The following is a 20,762-nucleotide window of genomic DNA, read 5'->3' as shown; positions in this document are numbered from 1 at the left end:
ACTACTGAAGTGATCAAACTGTAGTACCAATTATCAGCAGTATTTATTCAGAGGCTTTTTTTTTTTTTTTTTTTAAAGAAACAGAGTCTCATTCTGTTGCCCAGGATGGAATGCAGTGGTACAATCTTTAGCTCACTGTAGCCTTGAATTCCTGGGCTCAAATGATCCTTCTGCCTCAGCCTCACAAGTAGCTAGGACAACAGGCACACGCCACCACACTTGGCTAATTTATAAAAAAAATTTTTGTAGAGACAGAATCTCAATGTGTTGCCCAGGCTGGTCTCAAAACTCCTGGCCTCAAGCGATCCTCCCACCTCAGCCTCCCAAAGTCTGGGATTACAGGTTTTTTTGTTTTTTGGCTTTTTTTTTTTTTTTTTGAGACGCCCTCTGTAGCCCAGGTTGGAGTGCAGTGGTGCAATCTTAGCTCACCACAGCCTCTACCTCCCAGGCTATAGCGATCCTCCCACCTCAGCCTCCCAAGTAGCTGGGACTACAGGCACATACCACCATGTCTGGCTATATTTTTGGTACATTTTTGTAGAGACAGGGTTTCACTATGTTGCCCAGGCTGGTCTCGAACTCCTAAGCTCAAGCCATCTGCCCACCTCAGTTTCTCAAAGTGCTGGGATTACAGGTGTGAGCCACCATGCCTGGCCTTTTTTAAAAATTAAATCACTCCCACACAAATCTCAGAAAACAACATGGCATGTTGTATCTTACAAAAATTGCAGAAATGGGCCTGGCGCAGTGGCTCACGCCTGTAATCCCAGCACTTTGGGAGGCCAAGACGGGCAGATCACCTGAGGTCAGGAGTTTGAGATCAGCCTGGCCAACACGGTGAAACTCCGTCTCTACTAAAAATACAAAAATTAGCCAGACATGGTGGTGGGCACCTGTAATCCCAGCTACTTGGGAGGCAGGGACAGAAGAATTGCTTGAGCCTGGGAGACAGAGGTTGCAGTGAGCCAAGACTGCGCTGTTGCACTCCAGCCTGGGCGACAAGAGCAAAACTGTCTCAAAAATAAAAAATAAATCACAAAAATGTTTTGTTAAAATTAGCAGTAATTTTACTGGCTCTTCAAGACATTTTCTTTCCTATTAAATTCATCTTACTGAGTAGATAAATGAGATAAGGCTTATAAAGATCTTGAAATATGGCCAGGCGCGATGGCTCACACCTGTATTCCCAGCACTTTGGGAGGCCAAGGCGGTGGATCACTTGAGGTCAGGAGTTGCAGACCATCCTGGCCATTGTGGCGAAACCTCATCTCTACTAAAAATACAAAAATTAGCTGGGTATGGTGACGTGCACCTGTAATCCCAGTTACTTGGGAGGCTGAGGCAGGAGAATGGCTTGAACCTGGGAGGTGGAGGTTGCAGTGAGCTGAGATCATGCCACTGCACTCCAGCCTGGGAGACAGAGCGAGACTCCATCTCAAAAAAAAAGATCCTGAAATATGGTAAGTACTCAGTGTGTTTTAGCTGTCATTATTGTATTTGTTTCCCTTTCTGGCTTTAACTGTTGACTTCCTAATCCTTCCTTTCTCTTAAGAGATAGAGTCCACTATAAAACTTGTATTTGGTTATACTATATGTCAGAGGCACTTCCTATCCTTGTTTCTACCCACCACTTCTACCACATAGGCTTGTAAAGTGCATCTCCACCAGCATAACATTCTAAAGCCCATCATTCCACAGCAACTGTGTTATAAAACAGTGACAGGTATAGGCATTCTATGATATCTGGACTTTTATATGTAACAACCCTATAAATCAAGAAATATTTCATTTGTAGAAAGAGTTCTGCTACCTAAAAAAAAAAGAGTTTGAAAACTATTGCCTTAAATCTTGGACCTGACAGTATTGAATTATTTTTAGTTTGTGGGCAGGATAAGGAAAAGTAAACCAATGTTTAAATATTTGAACTTGTTAGAAATGAACAAAAAGAATCCATGGTAGTTAATTTTTCTTTTTTACCCTAAACTTTTAAAAATACTGCATTTCCTCACCTCTTCAGATTATCCAGATAGGACTTAGGTTATTTTTATCTCAGACCCAAGGGAGAATGACCTGGATAAAGTACTCCTGGACATCTCCCAGTGATTGAAGTTACATACATATATATAGGACATCTGCTCATAGCCCAGCATGTAAGATTTTGGTATTGAACTTTCCAGTCTAAGAATATCCTTCAGATGAGAACATGTAGAGAGAGAGAGAAAAGAAAAAGAGAGTATCTTAAGGGCAGGTAGCAGTGAGATGCACAGTAATGAGTCAGTATGTGGTATCAGAATTTATCTCTATTATCAGGGTTATTAACAGTGCATCCGCATTGTACATTGCTCAATTTTTGTTTGCTTTCATGTAATAAAAGAAATTATTGATTCTAATGAGCCATCGTATTCTGTTCTTTTACTTGATTGGTCCCACTTTTTTTCTACCCTAACATCTACTTCCAGCAGAAGTGTGGCTTCCAGTTGTTTCATGGAGGCACCTTCAGGGACTACTTCTGGGAAAGGCAGCTGGAGCTAGAACAGGCAGAAGGGGTTCAGCTAGAGCAGATCTGACTTATCTGTTCCAAATAAGATTTTATTTGAACATACAGTTTAAAACTTACTGTAGTAGAACATGTAAATAATGTGTTGACTCATTGCCCTCATGGGCTAAACTGGAACTTGGATCTCACATTCTTTGGATGAGGAATGAGATTGTATTACTCTGCAGAGTTAATCAGCATTCCAGAGGCTCTAGGCTCTATTTTGGATTGAAGCTTACTACCTTGAAATAACTGATTTTTTTTTTTTTTTTTTTTTTTGAGACAGAGTTTTACTCTTGTTGCCCAGGCTGGAGTGCAGTGGTGTGATCTCGGCTCACTGCAACCTCTGCCTTCTGGGTTCAAGAGATTCTCCTGCCTCAGCCTCCTGAGTAGCTGGGATTACAGGTGTCCGCTACCACACCCAGCTAATTTTTTGTATTTTTTAGTAGAGACAGGGTTTCACCATGTTGGCCAGGCTGGTCTTGAACTCCTTGACCTCAGGTGATCCACCCGCCTCGGCCTCCCAAAGTGCTGGGATTACAGGCGTGAGCCATCGTGCCTGGCTGAAAGAACTGATTCTAATACGTAGCCAAATTCTTTGTTACAAAGGTTGGTGTGTTATTAGAAATTACCTAACATTGAGCCTCTGGAGCTTCTGCCCTGAAAGTTGAGCTATGCAGTTTCAGCAGGTACAAGATCTAACCCAGACACAAGAGGCGCTATGCCAGGACCGATGGGAAGGTTTTCCAGTTCCTTAGTGCAAAATGCGAGGGCATTACTTTCTTTCTTTCTTTCTTTCTTTTTTTTTTTTTGGAGTCTTGCTCTGTTGCCCAGGCTGGAGTGCAGTGGCGTGATCTCGGCTTACTGCCATCTCCACCTCCCGGGTTCAAGCAATTCTCTGCCTCAGCCTCCTGAGTAGCTGGGATTACAGGCGCCTGCTACCACGTCCAGCTAATTTTTGTATTTTTAGTAGAGACAGGGTTTCACCTTGTTGGCCAGGCTGGTCTTGAACTCCTGACCTCATGATCCACCTGCCTCGGCCTCCCAAAGTGCTGGGATTACGGGCGTGAGCCACTGTGTCTGGCCAAGGGCATTCCTTTCTAAGGAATCCTCAGCAAATAAACTGGTCCTCTACAGAAGAAAGCATAAAAAAGGGACACTTGGAAGAAATTCAAAAGAAAAGAACCTGCTGAGCAGTCAAATTCCAGAAGGCCGTTACTGGTGCATCTCTTGCTAATATAGTGGCCAAGAGGAATGAGAAACATGAAGTTAAAAAGGCTCAATGAAAACAAGCTAGCAGGGCTGCTAAGGAAGCAAAAAAGGCTAAGCTAGCATCTAAAAAGACCGCAATGGCTGCTGCTAAGGCAGCATCTACACAAAAGATGGTGAAGCCTGTGAAAGTATCAGCTCCCCGAGGTGGTTCAAAACACCAAGTTGGCAGATCAGATTCTTAAAGATTGGACTGTAGAAAAATATAAATTATATTACCTAACATTTGAATAACGTATTTTAGTTTTTCAGAGGACACGTGGCAGGTTATGTTGTGCTATAGAGCCTCTTCCACAAATACATTCAGTAATTAAAACAAAAAACACCAAACTCTCAACTTACACAAAGCTTAATTGATAACTTATTAAGAAAATTTCAGATTCTATTGCAATCATTCAATCTCAAGGTGCTTTCAGGATCCATAAGTGAGAAGAAAGGTTTAATGTAGCATAGTGCCAAGTTTTGCATTACTCATATTTTCTTCTAGTGTTGTTACTATCTGGCATTCATTTTTTAACCCTAGAGGTCTTCTGGTTATTAAAAAAAAAAAAAAAAAAAAAAAAAAAAAAAAAAAAAAATCCTGTGGGAGTTTTTTGCTTCTGAAGTTTGTTTGGTTTTTTTTTGTTTTTGTTTTTTTTTTTTTGAGACGGAATCTCACTCTGTCGCCCAGGCTGGAGTGCAGTGGCGTGATCTCGGTTCACTGCAAGCTCTGCCTCCCAGGTTCAGGCCATTCTGCTCCCTCAGCCTCCTGAGTAGCTGGGACTACAGGCGCCCGCCACCATGCCAGGCTAATTTTTTATGTTTTTAGTAGAGATGGGGTTTCACCATGTTAGCCAGGATGGTCTTGAGCTCCTGACCTTGTGATCCACCTGCCTCGGCCTCCCAAAGTGCTGGGATCAGAGGCATGAGCCACTGCGCCTGGCCGCTTACGAGGTTTTTTAAAATACACAGTTCATTTTCAATTAAGGCAGATTTAGAATATAGCATAAACACAGAGAAAGTAAACATTTAGACAGTTTCAGTGTTTTTCCTACTTAATACTCTGGAACCAGACTGCTTATTTTTGGATCCCTGCTCTGTACTTAACAGCTGTGTGATCTTGGGCCATTTGTTTTGTATGCATGGTGTATAGGGCATATGCGGGAGTGATAGGAAACAAGAATGGGGCCGGGTGCAGTAGTTCACGCCTGTAATTCCAGCACTTCGGGAGGCCAAAGTGGGTGGATTACTTGAGGTTAGGAGTTTAAGACCAGCCTGGCCAATATGGCGAAGCCCTGTCTCTACTAAAAATACAAAAATTAGCCAGGCATGGTGGCGCACACCTGTAATCCCAGCTACTTGGGAGACTGAGGCAGGAGAATCCCTTGAACCCGGGAGGCAGAGGTTGCAGTGAGCCAAGCGCCCCTGCACTCCAGCCTGGGCAACAGAGCGAGACTCCATCCCAAAAAAAGAAATGAGTGGAAAGGTAAGCATAATCAAGACAATAAATAGTCTTGTGTAACATGCAAGAGTTTGAACTGTACGTGGATGGGAAGCCACTGAAGAATTATAAGCAAGGGAATTACACCATTACATTGTGCTTTAAAATATTTCTCAAGTACCATTTGGAAGAGGTGAGTTACAGTAAGGCAAGAATGAAGTCAATAAGTGAGTAATGATGCCTCTCCTACAAGATAGCATGAAGATGACAGGAGAGACAAGATGCCTGAGCTAGGGAATAGGATTAGGGATGAAGGGATGAATTTGAGAGATGTAAGTGTTAAGTGCAGTGTGGCTAAGACTCATCGACTATGGAGGAGAAGGAGGAAGAATCCAGATTGAGTTCTGTCTTGGATAGCTATCTTTACTCTGATGCAGTTATCCAATATAGGAGTTTTAGAGGATAGGAAAGGGGTAGAATATAAGTTTTAACTGAAGGGCATGTGAGTAAATTATGTGCAGTAGGAACTGGAGCTTAAAATAGATATCGAGTTTGAAATTATGCATTTTGATGGTACTTGGACCCGTAGAAGTAGAGGAATTTATAGGACTAAGGTGAGGGGTAAAAAGAAATTAGAACAGAATCTTTGGAACTCTGAAGATGGAAAGAGTGGCTAGGGAAAGAAAGAATCAGAACTATTACACGATTAAAACTTTTACTATTTACAGCCTCTTTCCTCCTTCTTCCCTCTGTCTTTAACATGAGACTAAAGCCAGGAAAGGATTGGGTCCCAGGAAACCAAGCAGGGCTTTTACACTGGTTAGGGTACTTGATGGAACTTTTCACTACAGAATGCAAAACTCTACACTCTAAACAGTTGCTGCTCCCCAACTGAAAACTCCTACTCTGGGAAAATGTCTACACTGTACCTTTATTCACATTAGTCTCTACACTGTACCTTTATTCACATTAGTCTTGCCTTGACATTGTCTGTTACTCCTGTGCAGTTATGACCACAATCATTATTCATTTTTTTTTTTTTTTTTAAGACGGAGTCTTGCAGCAGTGCCCTGGCTGGAATGTAGTGGCGCCATCTCGGCTCACTGCAACCTCTGCTTCCCAGGTTCAAGCAACTGTCCTGCCTCAGCCTCCCGAGTAGCTGGGACTACAGGCACTTGCCACCACGCCCAGCCAATATTTGTATTTTTAGTAAACACATGGTTTCACCATATTGGCCAGGCTGATCTTGAACTCCTGACCTCAAGTGATCCATCCATTTCAGTCTTACAAAGTGCTGGGATTACAGGTGTGAGCCACTGTGCCCAACCAACATTAATTCTTTTTTTTTTTTTTGAGACGAGTCTCACTCTGTTGCCCCAGGCTGGAGTGTAGTGGCATGATCTTGGCTCACTGCAACCTCACCTCCTGGCTTTGAACGATTCTCCCACCTCAGCCTCCCGAGTAGCTGGGATTACAGGTAACTGCTATCATGCCCAGCTAATTTTTGTATTTTTATAGAGATGGGTTTCACCGTGTTGGCCAGGCTGGTCTTGAACTCCTGACCTCAGGTGATTCGCCTGTCTCAGCCTCCCAAAGTGCTGGGATTACAGGTGTGAACCACCACGCCCAGCCCAATATTCATTCTTATGAGTACTCTGATGCAATTTCTAGCCCATGTATTACCAAAGATCAGATATTCACTGTATGTAGTAATAGATACATAACAATGTCCAAAAAAGGTGTTTAATAGGAGAATTTTTTTTAACTTTTATTTTAAATTCAGGGGTACATATGCAGGTATATTGCATAGGTAAACTTGTATCATAGGGTTTGTTATACAGATTATTGCGTCATCCAGGTATTAAGCCTGGTACCCATTAGTTATTTTTCCTGATCCTCTCCCTCCTCCCACCCTCCACCCTCTGATAGGCCCTAGTGTGTGTTGTTCCCCTCTATGTGTCCATGTGTTCTCATCATTTAGCTCCCGCTTATAAGTGAGAACATGTGGTATTTGGTTTTCTGTTCCTGTGTTAGTTTGCTAAGGATAATGGCCTCTAGCTCCATTCATGTCCTGGCAAAGGACATGATCTTATTCATTTTTCTGACTGCAGAAAGCAGAATTTATAATCTGAGTAATGCCATAAGATATATAAATAGCGGAAAAATAACTTATTGATAGACAAATTCATTATGCTGGAATATTTTTATGTTTTCTAGACTAGTGAGTGTGGAGTAATTAGCAATATGAGGTTCAAAGTTTGGGTAAAAGATTTATTTTTGTCTTGGTTTTATTTATATTATATAATATATATATGATATATATATATAGTATATGTATGAATTTATTTGTAGCTCTGAAGATGGCTGTGGTAGACATCTATCATTCCAGGTTAAAGGAGAGACAAAGACGAAAAAAGTAAGTATAAAAAACCATCCTGGTCTCCTTTCAGCTTTGGATTATTGTTTTGTGTGTGTGTGTGTGTGTGTGTGTGTGTGTGTGTGTGTGTGTGTGTGTGTGTGTGTGTGTGTGTGTGTGTGTCTGTGAGAGAGACAAGGTCTCACTCTGTTGCCCAGGCTGGAGAGCAGCAGCACAATAATGGCTCACTGCAGCCTCAACCTCTCAGGCTCAATTGATTCTCCCACCTCAGCCTCCTGAGCATGTGGGACTACAGCAGTGCGCCACCATGCCTGGCTAATTTTTTGTATTTTTTGTAGATACGGGGTTTTGCTATGTTGGCCAGGCTGGTCTCAAACTCTTGGACTTAAGTGATCCTCCCTCCTCAGCTCCCAAAGTGTTAGGATTGCAGGCTTGAGCCACTGTGCCTGGCCTCAGCTTTGAGTGATTGATCACATATAGTCCATGAGAGAATGCTCCACTTGTGACACATCTTTTGACCTTGGAGAAGACTCTTACCCTCCTTAGACCTCAATTTTTCCTTCTCTCAATTGAGGATAGTAATTCCTGTGTTATTTTTATATCCTCTGTCCTTATCCTTTATTGACGTTATGATGAACAATGAATAATATGGGTACACTGTTTTAAGCTCTTTGAAGTAAAAGAACAAGATAAAATAAAGGCATCAAGACAGTATTGTTACACTTTTTTTTTTTTTAATATTTGTGAATCATTCTTGCTTTTGTCTTTTTTTTTTGAGATGGAGTCTCGTTCTGTCACCCAGGCTGGAGTGCAGTGGCGTGATCTCAGCTCACTGCAAGCTCTTCCTCCTGGGTTCATGTGATTCTCCAGCCTCAGCCTCCCAAGTGGCTGGGACTATAGGTGTGCACCACCACGCCTGGCTAATTTTTGCATTTTTAATAGAGATGGAGTTTTGCCATGTTGTCCAGGCTGGTCTTGAACTCCCCACCTTAAGTGATCCATCCCCCTCTGCCTCCCAAAGTGCTGGGATTACAGGCGTGAGCCACCGTGTTCAACCTTTTTTTTTTTTGTTAAATAAGAGACAGAGTGTCACACTTACTCTGTCTCCCAGGCTGGAGTGCAGTGGCAGTATCATGGCTCACTGCAGTCTCCAACTCCTGGGCTCAAACAATCCTTCCACCTCAGCCTCCCAAGTAGTTAGGACTACAGGTGCGCACCACCACACTTGGCTAATTTTAAAACCTTTTTCTTTTTTTAGGCTGGGCGCAGTGGCTCACACCTGTAATCCCAGCACTTTGGGAGGCCGAGGCTGGTGGATCACCTGAGGTCAGGAGTTCAAGACCAGCCTGACCAACATGGTGAAACCCTGTCTCTACTAAAAATACAAAAATTAGCTGGGGGTGGTGGTGCATGCCTGTAGTCCAAGCTACTCGGGAGGCTGAGGCAGGAGAATTGCTTGAACCTGGGAGGCGGAGGTTGCAGTGAGCCAAGATCACACCACTGCACTCCAGCCTGGGCGACAGGGTGAGACTCCGTCTCAAAAAAGAAAAAACACCTTTTTTTTCTTTTTTGAGACAGGGTCTCACAATGTTGCCTGGGCTGGTCCTGAACTCCTAGACTCAAGGCATCCTACTGCCTTGGCCTCCCAGAGTGCTGGAATTACAGGTGTGAGCCACTGCACTCGGCCTGTTAGGCTTTTTTATTTTATTTTTATTTTTTATTTTATTATTATTATTTTTGAGACGGTCTTGCTCCGTCACCCAGGCTGGAGTGTAATGGCGCGATCTCAGCTCACTGCAGCGTCTTCCTCCTGAGTTCAAGCAATTATCGTGCCTCAGCCTCCCAAGTAGCTGGGACTACAGGCACGTGCCATCATGCCTGGCTAATTTTTTATTTTTAGTAGAGACACAGTTTCGCCATGTTGGCCAGGCTGGTCTCAAACTCCAGGCCTCAGGTGATCCGCCCACCTCAGCCTCCCAAAGTGCTGGGATTACAGGCATGAGCCACTGCCCCCAGCCCTATTGTGCTTTTTAAATGGTCTCATTCTAACTGTTCATTTTTTAATGAGAAGTCTTTCATCTAAAAGGATTTCAAAGAAATTCTGAACAAGTTTCAGGCATACTGGTTCTTCCTCTCTTTGCAACATATCAAAAAGTATACATTCAGACTTAGAAATTATGGATCTCAGACCTCTTGGTCTCAGAGAAGAGTATGCAGAGGGTATAAGTTTGCATGTGTGTATGTATGTGTAGGCATGTATTTACTGTGATGTTACTAACTGTAGACACAGTGATATCTCAGCAATAAAAAGGAGAGAAGCCAGGTGTGGTAGCATGAACCTCTAGTCCTAGCTACTTGGGAGGCTAAGGTGAGAGGATGACTTGAGCCTAGGAGTTCAAGGCCTGTCTGGGCAACCTAGGAAAACCCCATCTCTTAAAAAAAAAAAAGTAAAAGAAAAAAAAGGGACTTGAGATTCACTCTGGAGGAACTAAGATGTGATCTAAAGCAGCAGTCCTCAACCTTTTTGGCATCAGGGAGTGGTTTCATGGAAGACTGTTTTTCCATGGATGGCTGGGGGCAGGAATGGTTTTGGGATGAAACTGTTCCACCTCAGATCATCAGGTATTGGTTAGATTCTCATAAGGAGCACACATCCTAGATCCTCCACGTGAGCAGTTCACAATAGGGATCACGCTCCTATGAGAATCTAATGCTGCCACTCCTCTGACAGGAGGCAGAGTTCAGGCGATAAAGCTGCTCACCTGCTGTGCAGCCTGGTTCCTAACTGGTCCATGGCCCAGGGGTTGGGAACTCCTTATCTAAAGTAAAACTTACTCTCTGCATGTCTGGAGTTAGCTTCCATGAAATGCTGAAGAAGCATACCCAGTTGCTCCTATGAGAAACTTCATTGCTAGTTATGAATACCTCTGGTATAAATCAGATTCAAGACATAACTTTGCCTGGTTTAAATTCTCTTTTGCTTAAAACACAATTCGAGCTAGAGAGTACTGTAGAACTCAGTTGTTGATGTTGCTATCAAATCTTTTGTTTTATAATGCCCTTTCATTAAACATGCACAATATTTATTTCTAGTACCGCCAGTGTTGTGTGAATGCACAGTTGTAAATGTTGAATATGTGATCATGGTGCCCTTTAGCAGATTTCTCTAAAATGGCTGTTCTCAATTATTTCCACAAGCTGAATAGATTAACTTTATGACATGGACAGAGATTCTTTTCGGTTTCATCTTAAGTGACAGACATGTGTTTTTCAGCATTTGTGAGTGGTTATTGATTCATTCATTCGTTCAGCAAATAGTCATGGAGAGTCTACTATGTCCAACAAGAGGAAAAACCCGTGATGCCTGAGAGTCTAAAATTGTGTTAGTGATTCACTGACCTGCAGAAATTTGTGGGAGTGACTTCTTTGGACCTCTGTATTGTATTCCACCTCAGCATGTTTATGTCTGATGATAGCTATATGTGTAAAGCATTAGTAAATGTGAAAATAATTCTAATGCACAAATTATTGTGGCTTTTCATTCTAGAATTATAAGAGACCATGGATTAATCAACCTTAGAAAGTTTCAATGTAAGTATTAGCAGTTTTCTTTATTTTACAATTTTTTTACAATATTATTGAATAATTTTAAATAAATCATGTATTGTAGTTCTTAATCCAAGTTGCATATTAGCCTGGCTATCACCCCAGACTAATTAAGTAAGAATCTCTGTGGTTGGAGGCACAGCACCTGCATTTTTAAAAAGTCTTCAGGGCAATTCTGATCCATAGTGAGAGTTTAAAAGTATTAATTTGGGGCCAGGCGCGGTGGCTCTTGCCTGTAACCCCAGCACTTTGGGAGGCTGAGGTGGGCAGATCACGAGGTCAGGAGATCAAGACCATCCTGGCTAACATGGTGAAACCCCATCTCTACTAAAAATACAAAAAAAAAAAAATTAGCCAGGCATGGCGGCATGCACCTGCAATCCCAGCTACTCGGGAGGCTGAGGCAGGAGAATCACTTGAACCCAGGAGGTAAAGGTTGCAGTGAGCCGAGATCACGCCAGTGCACTCCAGCCTGGGCGATAGAGTGAGACTTCGTCTCAAAAATAAATAAATAAACAAGCAAATAAATAAATGTATTAATTTGTAGTCAATAAAACTTGTATTAAAATTCTTTTTTAAAAATTTGTATAGTAATTACAGTGTGAATATTAATGAATAATTTTCTGGATAGAGTCATGTTTTGCAACTATGTGTTAAGCATAACATAACCTTAATCTTCAGGTTGTAAAAATATTTTAGATAAATAACAGAAAGTGATCTTTATTTTGTCTGTAGACAGACAAAATAAATGATATTTAATATTATATGACGGTGATAAAAATACATATAGTGATTTTTAAAATAAATGCCACCTTTGACCTTACTGTGGTTTTTTGTTGTTGTTTGTTTTTTAAGAGACAGGGTCTTGCACTATTGCCCAGGATGGAGTGCGGTGGTGTGATGGTATCTTGCTGCAGCCTTGAACTCCTGGGTGCAAGTGATCCTCCCACCTCAGCCTCCTTATTACAGGCTCGAGCTATCGTGCCTGGCCTTTATTATTTTAAATATCAGAGATACCTAAGCAGGGCAGAAAAAGTCCCTGTACTTTTTCTTCTTCCACAACATAGAGGCTTCCACAACTAAGAAGGATGATGTCATAATAACAATCACAATGTTTGTATTAAAATATTTGTAATAGTTGTGTGTCATAATATTCTTTTTTTATAAAGAATAACCTAATGGTTAGGTTTGTACAATAACCTAGTGGTTATTGTAAAACATCCCAGTTGATAGATTCTTGTAGGGATATTTATTTAATAATATATAGCATCGTAGGGTTCAGTCAACAAGGTTAAGTGTCTTTTTAGTCTAAATAAATATCTAGCCAGGCATGGTGGCTTGCGCCTATAATCCCAGCTACTTGGGAGGCTGAGGCAGCGGATCGCTTGAGCCCAGGAGTTCAAGGCTGCAGTGAGCTATAATCATGTCACTGCACTCCAGCCTGGGCAACAGAAAATCTATATTTTTTTAAAATATAGCCATGATCATAAGTATGTTACATTTTAGGTCCTTTATTATTTATTTATTTTTTGAGACAGGGCCTCACTCCAGTTGTCCAGGCTGGAGTGCAGTGGCTCAGCTCACTGCAGTCTCCGCCTCCCAGGCTCAGGTGATTCTCCCACCTCAGCCTCCCAAGTAGCTGGGATTATAGGCATGTGCCACCATGCCCAGCTAATTTTTTGTATTTTTAGTAGAGATGGGGTTCCGCCATGTTGTCCAGGCTGGTCTTGAGCTGCTTGGACTCAAGCAGTCTGCCCACCTCGGACTCCCAGAGTGGTGGGATTATGGGTGTGAGCCACCATGCCGGCCTTATTTCCTTTTTTTACTTTATGTTACATATTTTTCAAGTTACTGTAGTGTTTTGAGGATATCAGTTTTTATAGGTTACATAATATGTACTTTATTAGTTGAATATGTTGTATATGTACATATAAGAGATATAATTATATGCTTAACTTCTCTCTTTAGGTATTTAGCTTGTTTTCATTTCTTTTAATCATTACATAAATAATGCTGTGATGAACTTGTGAATAAAGCTTTGTCATTATTTAGGATTTTTTTAATGGTAGATTTTTAGAAGTGGGATTAATACATCTAAAATTATGACCACTAAAAATTATTTATGCCTGCTGCCAAGTTGCTTTCCAAAAGATGGTTGTATTAATTTGTTTCTTCTAGCAGTGTATGAGATTCCCTAGTGAACCCCATCCTTATCAAGACCTGTGGATTCGTAAAAATAATTCAGGATCAGAATTATTGGTCATGTTCTAGTAGCCACAGTAGTAGGTTCTCTATCTGAATTCCCGGGTTTTCCATAATAGGTCAGTTAATTTTTGATCTTTACTCCTTGTAGACATTGACTCTTAGATAAATTCTTCTTTCAACTGATAGAGGTCAATTTGGCTTCATTATTCTATTATCTATATTTTTTCTAGAGGGCTGAGGGGAAGCTCTGTTGCTTCTGAGAGTGTAGAAGTAGTGTGTGCAGTGTGGTTTCAGAGGTTTTCAGTTGCCATTATACTGAATATACAATTGACCTTAATATGGTAGGCAGGGTTTTTTTTTCTTCAAATTTAAAAACTTTACTCCATTTTCTTCTGCTTTGTTTTTTGTTGTTGTTGGTTTGTTTTTTTAAATGATCTATGGCTGCTCCTTAAATCAGCTTCTAGAATTTTTGGATAAGAATGTCTCCTGCAAGAGAAGAGATTCACCTAAAAAGAGGACTTAATTTAAATAGCTGTCATAGGCTGGGTGTGGTGGCTCCCAGCACTTTGGGAGGCTGAGGCGGGAGGAATGATTTTGACCCTAGGAGTTAAAGACTAGCCTGGGCAACATAGAGAGACCCCCATCTCTGTATAAAAAAGCCAAGCATGGTGGCATGTGGCTGTAGTCCCAGGTATTTGGGAGGCTAAGGTGAGAGAATATCTTGAGCCTGGGATGTTGAGGCTACAGTTAACTGTGATTGTGCCACTGCACTCCAGCCTGGGAAACAGAGTGAGACCCTGTCTCAAAAATAAAAAATAAAAAGGCCAGGCGCAGTGGCTCACGCCTGTAGTCCCAGCACTTTGGGAGGCTGAGGCGGGCGGATCATGATGTCAGGAGATCGAGACCATCCTGGTCAACATGGTGAAGCCCCATCTCTACTAAAAAATAAAAAAAATTAGCCAGGCGTGGTGGCAGGCGCCTGTAGTCCCAACTACTCAGGAGGCTGAGGCAGGAGAATCGCTTGAACCCGGGAGGCGGAGGTTGCAGTGAGCCGAGATCGTGCTACTGCACTCCAGCCTGGGCGACACAGCGAGACTCCGTCTCAAAAAAAATAAAAAGGTAAGCTAGGAAAAAAAAAAATAATAGCTGTCATAAATGAAAGTCTGTATCTTTAGTCCAAGAGTAGATAGAACTAACCTAATTACTGATTGAAACGACCCAAGTAGCAGTTCGAGAGTTACTGACTGCTCCAATCTACCAGTTATTGTTAGTCAGTTTTACTCTCCATCTTCTTTGCAGATACATCTTTGGATTAGTTGTTTGGTCAGTAGTGATCCCCAGAGTTGCTGCTCTGGTGTCTCTGCATGATATTTGCATGACAGTTGTCAAATAAAACTTCATTAGCAGTAAATTAAGTTGTAGTAGTTAATTTAGTTTGGAGAAAGGCAAAATGACCCATATGAAGGATGAAAAAAATACTTACCTTGCTGGAGGATGTGTAGGTGGGACATGCAAGAAATCACACTTTTTCTCAGCTAATGGGAAATCTTCTGGATGGATTATTTTGTCTGTAGCTTCTTTGTTTTCCTGTGGGAGTTAATACCATAAATTTTGGCCATAATTCTTCCTAAGAATGTAAGATCTGCCTTTAATTGTCTCGTCCATTACTGCCAGCAGTTCCTGCCCCTGTGTAGTTTAAAAGACAGTGAGGTGGCCGGGCGCGGTGGCTCACACCTGTAATCCTAGCACTTTGGGAGGCCGAGGCGGGCAGATTGCCTGAGCTCAGTAGTTCAAGACCAGCCTGGCCAACACGGTGAAACCTCGTCTCTACTAAAATACAAAAAATTAGTCGAGCATGGTGGTGTGCCTGTAATCCCAGCTACCTGGGAGGCTGAGACAGGAAAATTGCTTGAACCTGGGGAGGCAGAGGTTACAGTGAGCTGAGATCACACCATTGCACTCCAGCCTGGGCCACAGAGCAAGACTCCATCTCAAAAAAAAAAAAAAAGACAGTGAGGTGGCTGGGCGCGGTGGCTCATGCATGTAATCCCAGCACTTTGGGAGGCTGAGGCGGGTGGATCACCTGAGGTCAAGAGTTCAAGACCAGCCTGGCCAACGTGGTGAAACTCCGTCTCTACTAAAAATTCAAAAATTAGCTGGGTGTAGTGGCGGGCACCTGTAATTCCAGCTACTTTGGGAGGTTGAGGTAGGAGAATTGCTTGAATCCAGGAGATGGAGGTTGCAGTGCGCCGAGATCACGCCAATGCACTCCAGCCTGGGAGACAGAGCGAGACTCCATCTCAAAAAAAAAAAGACAGTAGATGTGGGAGATGAGTAGTGCTCAGTGGTGGAGACGATCTCCAGTGATAACAACATCCCTGTGGGATAGTTGCTATGGTGCTGTCATTATGATTAGTGTTTTGCATTCTTGGCTTTCCTGTTTGCTTCCTGTCATGGATAAGTTAGTCATGTGAGGTTATGAATAATGTTCTTCCATTTTACTAATTGTAAAAAAAAAAAAATGCTGAAAACTCAGGGATCCTTACATTTCCCATGACACATTTATGTTTTATTTTCTCTGTAGTAATGGAACGGCGGTATCCCAAGGAGGTCCAGGACCTGTATGAAACAATGAGGCGATTTGCAAGAATTGTGGGGCCAGTGGAACATGACAAATTCATTGAAAGCCATGCATGTAGGTGGTTTTTGAGCCTTGAGCAGTATTTGTGTGTGTATATTTATATAAATAGGAGAGATAATGGTGTGTTTTATGTGAAGTTCTATAAATAAATAAATGGATATTTCTCTCTTTGTTCCCCTTTATTACCATGAGACAAATTTGGGACTATGGGGGTGGCAGAAGAGAGGTTAAAAAGCCCTAATGACTTCCCCCATTGCCCCAGATAAACAATAATTTAGTAGTTTTTCTCCCTACTTTGTATCATGGGAACTTTCAAATATATATAGAAGTAGAGATAATAATATGATGAACTCCCGTGTATCCATCATCCAGCTTCAGCAGTTTTCAACACATGGCCAGTCTGGTTTCATCTTTACCACTCACTCTTCCCTCCTGCCCTCAACTGGATTATTCTGAAGCAAATCCCAGACATCATTTTATTTTGTTCATAAATATTTTAGTATTAAAAGTAGTTTTAAAAATGAGGACAGAGATGGATAGCTTGTGGAGATAGTACTTCCATCGATCTCTTGCCTTTCTGTGGTATTTCTGTGAGAGCTCTACATAGTTACCATTTGATTTTTCACTATAAAAAATTAAAAGTTGTTATGAGGCCGGGCGTGGTGGCTCACACCTGTAATCCCAGCACTTTGGGAGGCCGAGACAAGAGGATTGCTTGAGTCGAGGAGTTCGAGACCAATCTGGGCAACATAGTAAAACTCCATCTCTACAAAAATACGAAAGTTAGCCAGGTGTGGTAGTGCACACCTGTAGTCTCAGCTACTTTGGAGGCTGAGGTGGGAGGATTGCTTGAACCCGGGTAGCGGAGGTTGCGGTGAGCTGAGATCACACCACTGCACTCCAGCCTGAGCGACAGAGTGAGACCCTGTTTCAAAACAAAAAACAATATGTTGGTATGGCAGTAAGGCCTAGATTGTTAAAATAATATGGACTCTGGCTTGTTCTGTACCTTTCATCATGACATTTGTGTATGTTGCCTCTTAAGTTTAGTTCTGGGAAGGTAGTCTACTAAGGCCCTTATTCTTACCATGAAAATATTTCTTACATAGCATTGCAGACATTTATCTGAGCCAGGTTGGTTGTCCTCACCAAACACCTTGTTTGGTTAGCATTCTTTGTGTGGTTTGTACCAGGTGACTGATCTTTTACTTCCTGTCCCAGTTTGGGACACACCCCTGGTTTATGTGTCATTCCAAAACACTACACCCCATGGATTGTCCAGGCTCTTCCTTCATTCTCTGTTTCAAAAGCAGCCAAATTAGAATGATTTGTAGGACTTTTAATAGAAGATAGTTAGAGCAGGGAAACTTGGTTGTTAAAAAAATTATATTTTGCCCAGTGCGGTGGCTCATTCCTATAATGCCAGCTACTTTGGGAGGCCGAGGTGGGTGGATTACCTGAGGTCAGGAATTCGAGACCAACCTGGCCAACATGGCAGAACCCCATCTCTACTAAAAATATAAAAATTAGCCGGGTGTGGTGGTGGATGCCTGTAATCCCAGCTACTCGGGACGCTGAGGCAGGGGGGAATTGCTTGAACCCGGGAGGTGGAGGTTGCAGTGAGCTGAGATCATGCCATTGCACTCCAGCCTGGGCGACAGAGTGAGACTCTGTCTCAAAAAAGAAAAAAAAATTGTTACTTTTGTAGACAAATGAATTTAACCATTTCACTAAGTTTTCTAGAAGACAGTTCCAGCTGCTGCCTCTGGAGACAGCAGCTGGAAGATAGCTGGAGTAGGTTTTCCTCAGCTCTTGGGTAAAATTTCTAATGAGAAGTTACCAACAAGTAGGATTCTCCAAATGAACTTCCCTAGTCTTATAAGGCAGAATTAATGAAAATGCTCAAAGCAAAAGTGCTCACTAATGTTGCTTTTGTTTTTGTAATTTTTTCCTTCATTCCTTTTGGGGAAAACAGTGGAATTTGAACTCCGAAGGGAAATCAAGAGGCTCCAAGAATACAGGACAGCAGGCATTACCAATTTTTGTAGTAAGTATGCTTTAGCTACATACCATACTTGAGGGCAAGTATCTGCCAAACACACAGATGAAGTCTCTGAGTTGTTGTGAATTTTTTTTTAAAAAACAAGCTTTCCTTTACCAGAATGCTTTAAACCTTTCCAGTAAAGTTTTGGCTATTTAATCCCTATAAATACCTTTATATAGATTATCTTTGGTACTATAAAAGTTGTGAGACAAAGGAAAGAGAGGTGCTGCTTTAGATTTAGGATTCTGCCGAGGCTCTTTAAAAAAAGAGAATCTTGGGCCGGGTGCAGTGGCTCACACCTGTAATCCCAGCACTTTGGGAGGCCAAGGCAGGTGGGTCACTTGAGTCCAGGAGTTCGAGACCAGCCTGACCAACATGGTGAAACCCTATCTCTACTAAAAATAAAAAAACTAGCCAGGCGTTGTGGTGCACACGTTTAATCCCAACTACTCGGGAGGCTGAGGCACAAGAATCGCTTGAACCTGAGAAGCAGTTGTTGTAGTGAGCCAAGATGGTGCCACTGTACTCCAGCCTGGGCGGCAGAGGGAGATTCTGTTTCAAAAAAAAAAAAGGAATTTTATATTTTAGGTGTGTCACCCTTTTCAAATTTAATGATACATGGTCTTAGCATTTTTATAAAATAATGAAGCTTCAACTGGCTCCAGGTGCTTGCATCACAGTTACTTGGGGTAGTGACAATAATTATATTATTAGCAGCTAACATCTATCAGATATTTACCATGTACCAGTCTCTATGCTAACCATTTCACTTGGATCAAGTCACTGAATTCTCATGACAAACTTATAAAGTACCGTTACTTCCATTTAGTGAAGAAATTAAGGTATAAAGAGGTTACAGAGCTAGTTAGTACTAGAACCAGGTCATAAGAGATAGTGTATTATAGTAGTTAAGAGCTTGGGTCTAGACTTAAAAAGCTTGAGTATAAATTTTGGCTCTCCAGCTTGCCAGCTCTGTGATGTGATTCTATCCAAATTTATTTTTCTTTCCTTTTTTTTTTTTCCCTAGAGACTGACTCTTGCTGTGTTGCCCAGGCTGGTCTCAAACTCCTGGTCTCAAGCAGTCCTCCCGCCTAGGCCTCTCAGAGTGCTGGGATTACAGGTGTGAGCAACTGTGCCTGGCCTCTATTCAAGTTTTAATTTTCTAAGGTTCTTAGAGTTAGTGTAAAGATTTAATTAGAGATACTACATATAAGCATAGCACAGTATCTGGCACACAATAATTCCTCAATAAATGGCGGTTTCTGTTGTTTTGCTGTCATTGTTGAAATGATCTTTAGCATTCCCTCCTTCTTCCTATTTGAAGTTTTTGTGATTATTGATAGCTGTCACCTACTATCTATAAGAAATAGTTGGCTTCTTTTTTTTTTTTATTTGAGACGGAGTCTGGCTTTGTTGCGCAGGCTGGAGTTCAGTGGTGCCATCTTGGTTCACCACAATCTGCCTTCTAGGTTCAAGTGAGTCTCCTGCCTCAGCCTCCTGAGTAGCTGGGACTACAGTCATGCACCACCATACCCGGCTAATTTTTTTTTTTGTATTTTTAGTAGAGATGGGGTTTCTCCATGTTGGTCAGGCTGATCTTGAACTCCTGACCTCAGGTGATCCACCCACCTCAGCCTCCCAAAGTGCTGGGATTACAGGTGTGAGCCACCACGCCCGGCAATAGTTGGCTTCTTAACACAGCCATGTGGGTGCAACATAGCCTTATGGATGTAAGTTCAGCCTAGTATAATGGCTGTTTAACAGTGGAAACCATTTTTGAAATTAAATGTTGTGTGAGCCCCAATCTACAAATAAGATAAAAGTGGGCTGGGCTCATACCTGTAATCCCAGCACTTTGGGAGGCCGAGGCGGGCGGATCACTTGAGGTCCAGAGTTCAAGACCAGCCTGACCAACATGGAGAAACCCCGTGTCTACTAAAAATACAAAATTAGCTGGGCATGGTGGCGCATGCCTGTAATCCCAGCTACTCCGGAGGCTGAGGCAGGAGAATGGCTTGAACCTGGGAGGCGGAGGTTGCTGTGAGCCGAGATCGCGCCATTGCACTCAAGCCTGGGCAACAAGAGCGAAACTCCGTCTCAAAAAAAGATAAAAGTGGGATTACTTTGGTTGAACTTTAATGGTTTAATTTATGTGTAGAGCCCAGGACCCGCCGGTATCTGGCAGTGCCCTTTCTCTTTACATTAACCTCTAAGATACTCCTGTGGTATCCTGGGGCTCTGTGGAACCTAGTTTGAATTTTGAAACCCACTGGTGCAGTATTTTGGAATCTGTGAACCTTTGTTAACATTGTAGAAAACACCACGCAGCTCTTCTGTTTAGCAAGATGCATGTAGAGACTCTGATAACTAATTTTGGTTTCCTGATATTGGCTGCCTCTGAGAAATATGGAGAAGAGGTACTACATGTCAAAGAGAACTCTTTTTTTGTAATTCTAATTGTTTTTTAAGGAAGGGCATATGCTTATAGCACTTCTGTGACTTTGAAAAAATTTATAAAAATAGAAAAAACAGGAAGCAAATATGACTATAGTAAAAGTTGGTTACTTTTTGAGAGTGGAAATATGAGCAATTCTTACTTTGTACTTTTCTGTTGGTTTTTTTCCCCTTATTTCTTACAGATAGAAAAGGAATACAAATATTTAA

At 41.9% G+C, this 20,762-nt stretch overlaps 1 protein-coding gene across 7 annotated transcripts in view; it reads left to right on the top strand.

Annotated features, from left to right (window-relative positions):
* Nucleotides 1-20,762, top strand: part of TADA2A (transcriptional adaptor 2A) — a 68,545-nt gene that overhangs the window by 37,107 nt on the left and 10,676 nt on the right. For all 7 annotated transcript variants that reach the window (XR_008680167.2, XR_010133816.1, XM_031011312.3 and 4 more), the window contains 4 exons: nucleotides 7,578-7,641; nucleotides 11,150-11,193; nucleotides 15,998-16,108; nucleotides 18,030-18,101. Coding sequence is in view for 5 of the 7 variants with exons in the window: in XM_031011312.3 (XP_030867172.2) it covers nucleotides 7,578-7,641; nucleotides 11,150-11,193; nucleotides 15,998-16,108; nucleotides 18,030-18,101 (291 nt within the window). In the remaining 2 variants the exon portion in view is untranslated. The remainder of the gene's footprint in view (nucleotides 1-7,577; nucleotides 7,642-11,149; nucleotides 11,194-15,997; nucleotides 16,109-18,029; nucleotides 18,102-20,762) is intronic.

Source organism: Gorilla gorilla, chromosome 4 (genome assembly GCF_029281585.2).
Source record: "Gorilla gorilla gorilla isolate KB3781 chromosome 4, NHGRI_mGorGor1-v2.1_pri, whole genome shotgun sequence".
Taxonomy (NCBI): domain Eukaryota; kingdom Metazoa; phylum Chordata; class Mammalia; order Primates; family Hominidae; genus Gorilla; species Gorilla gorilla.
This window is presented reverse-complemented; position numbering and strand designations above follow the sequence as displayed.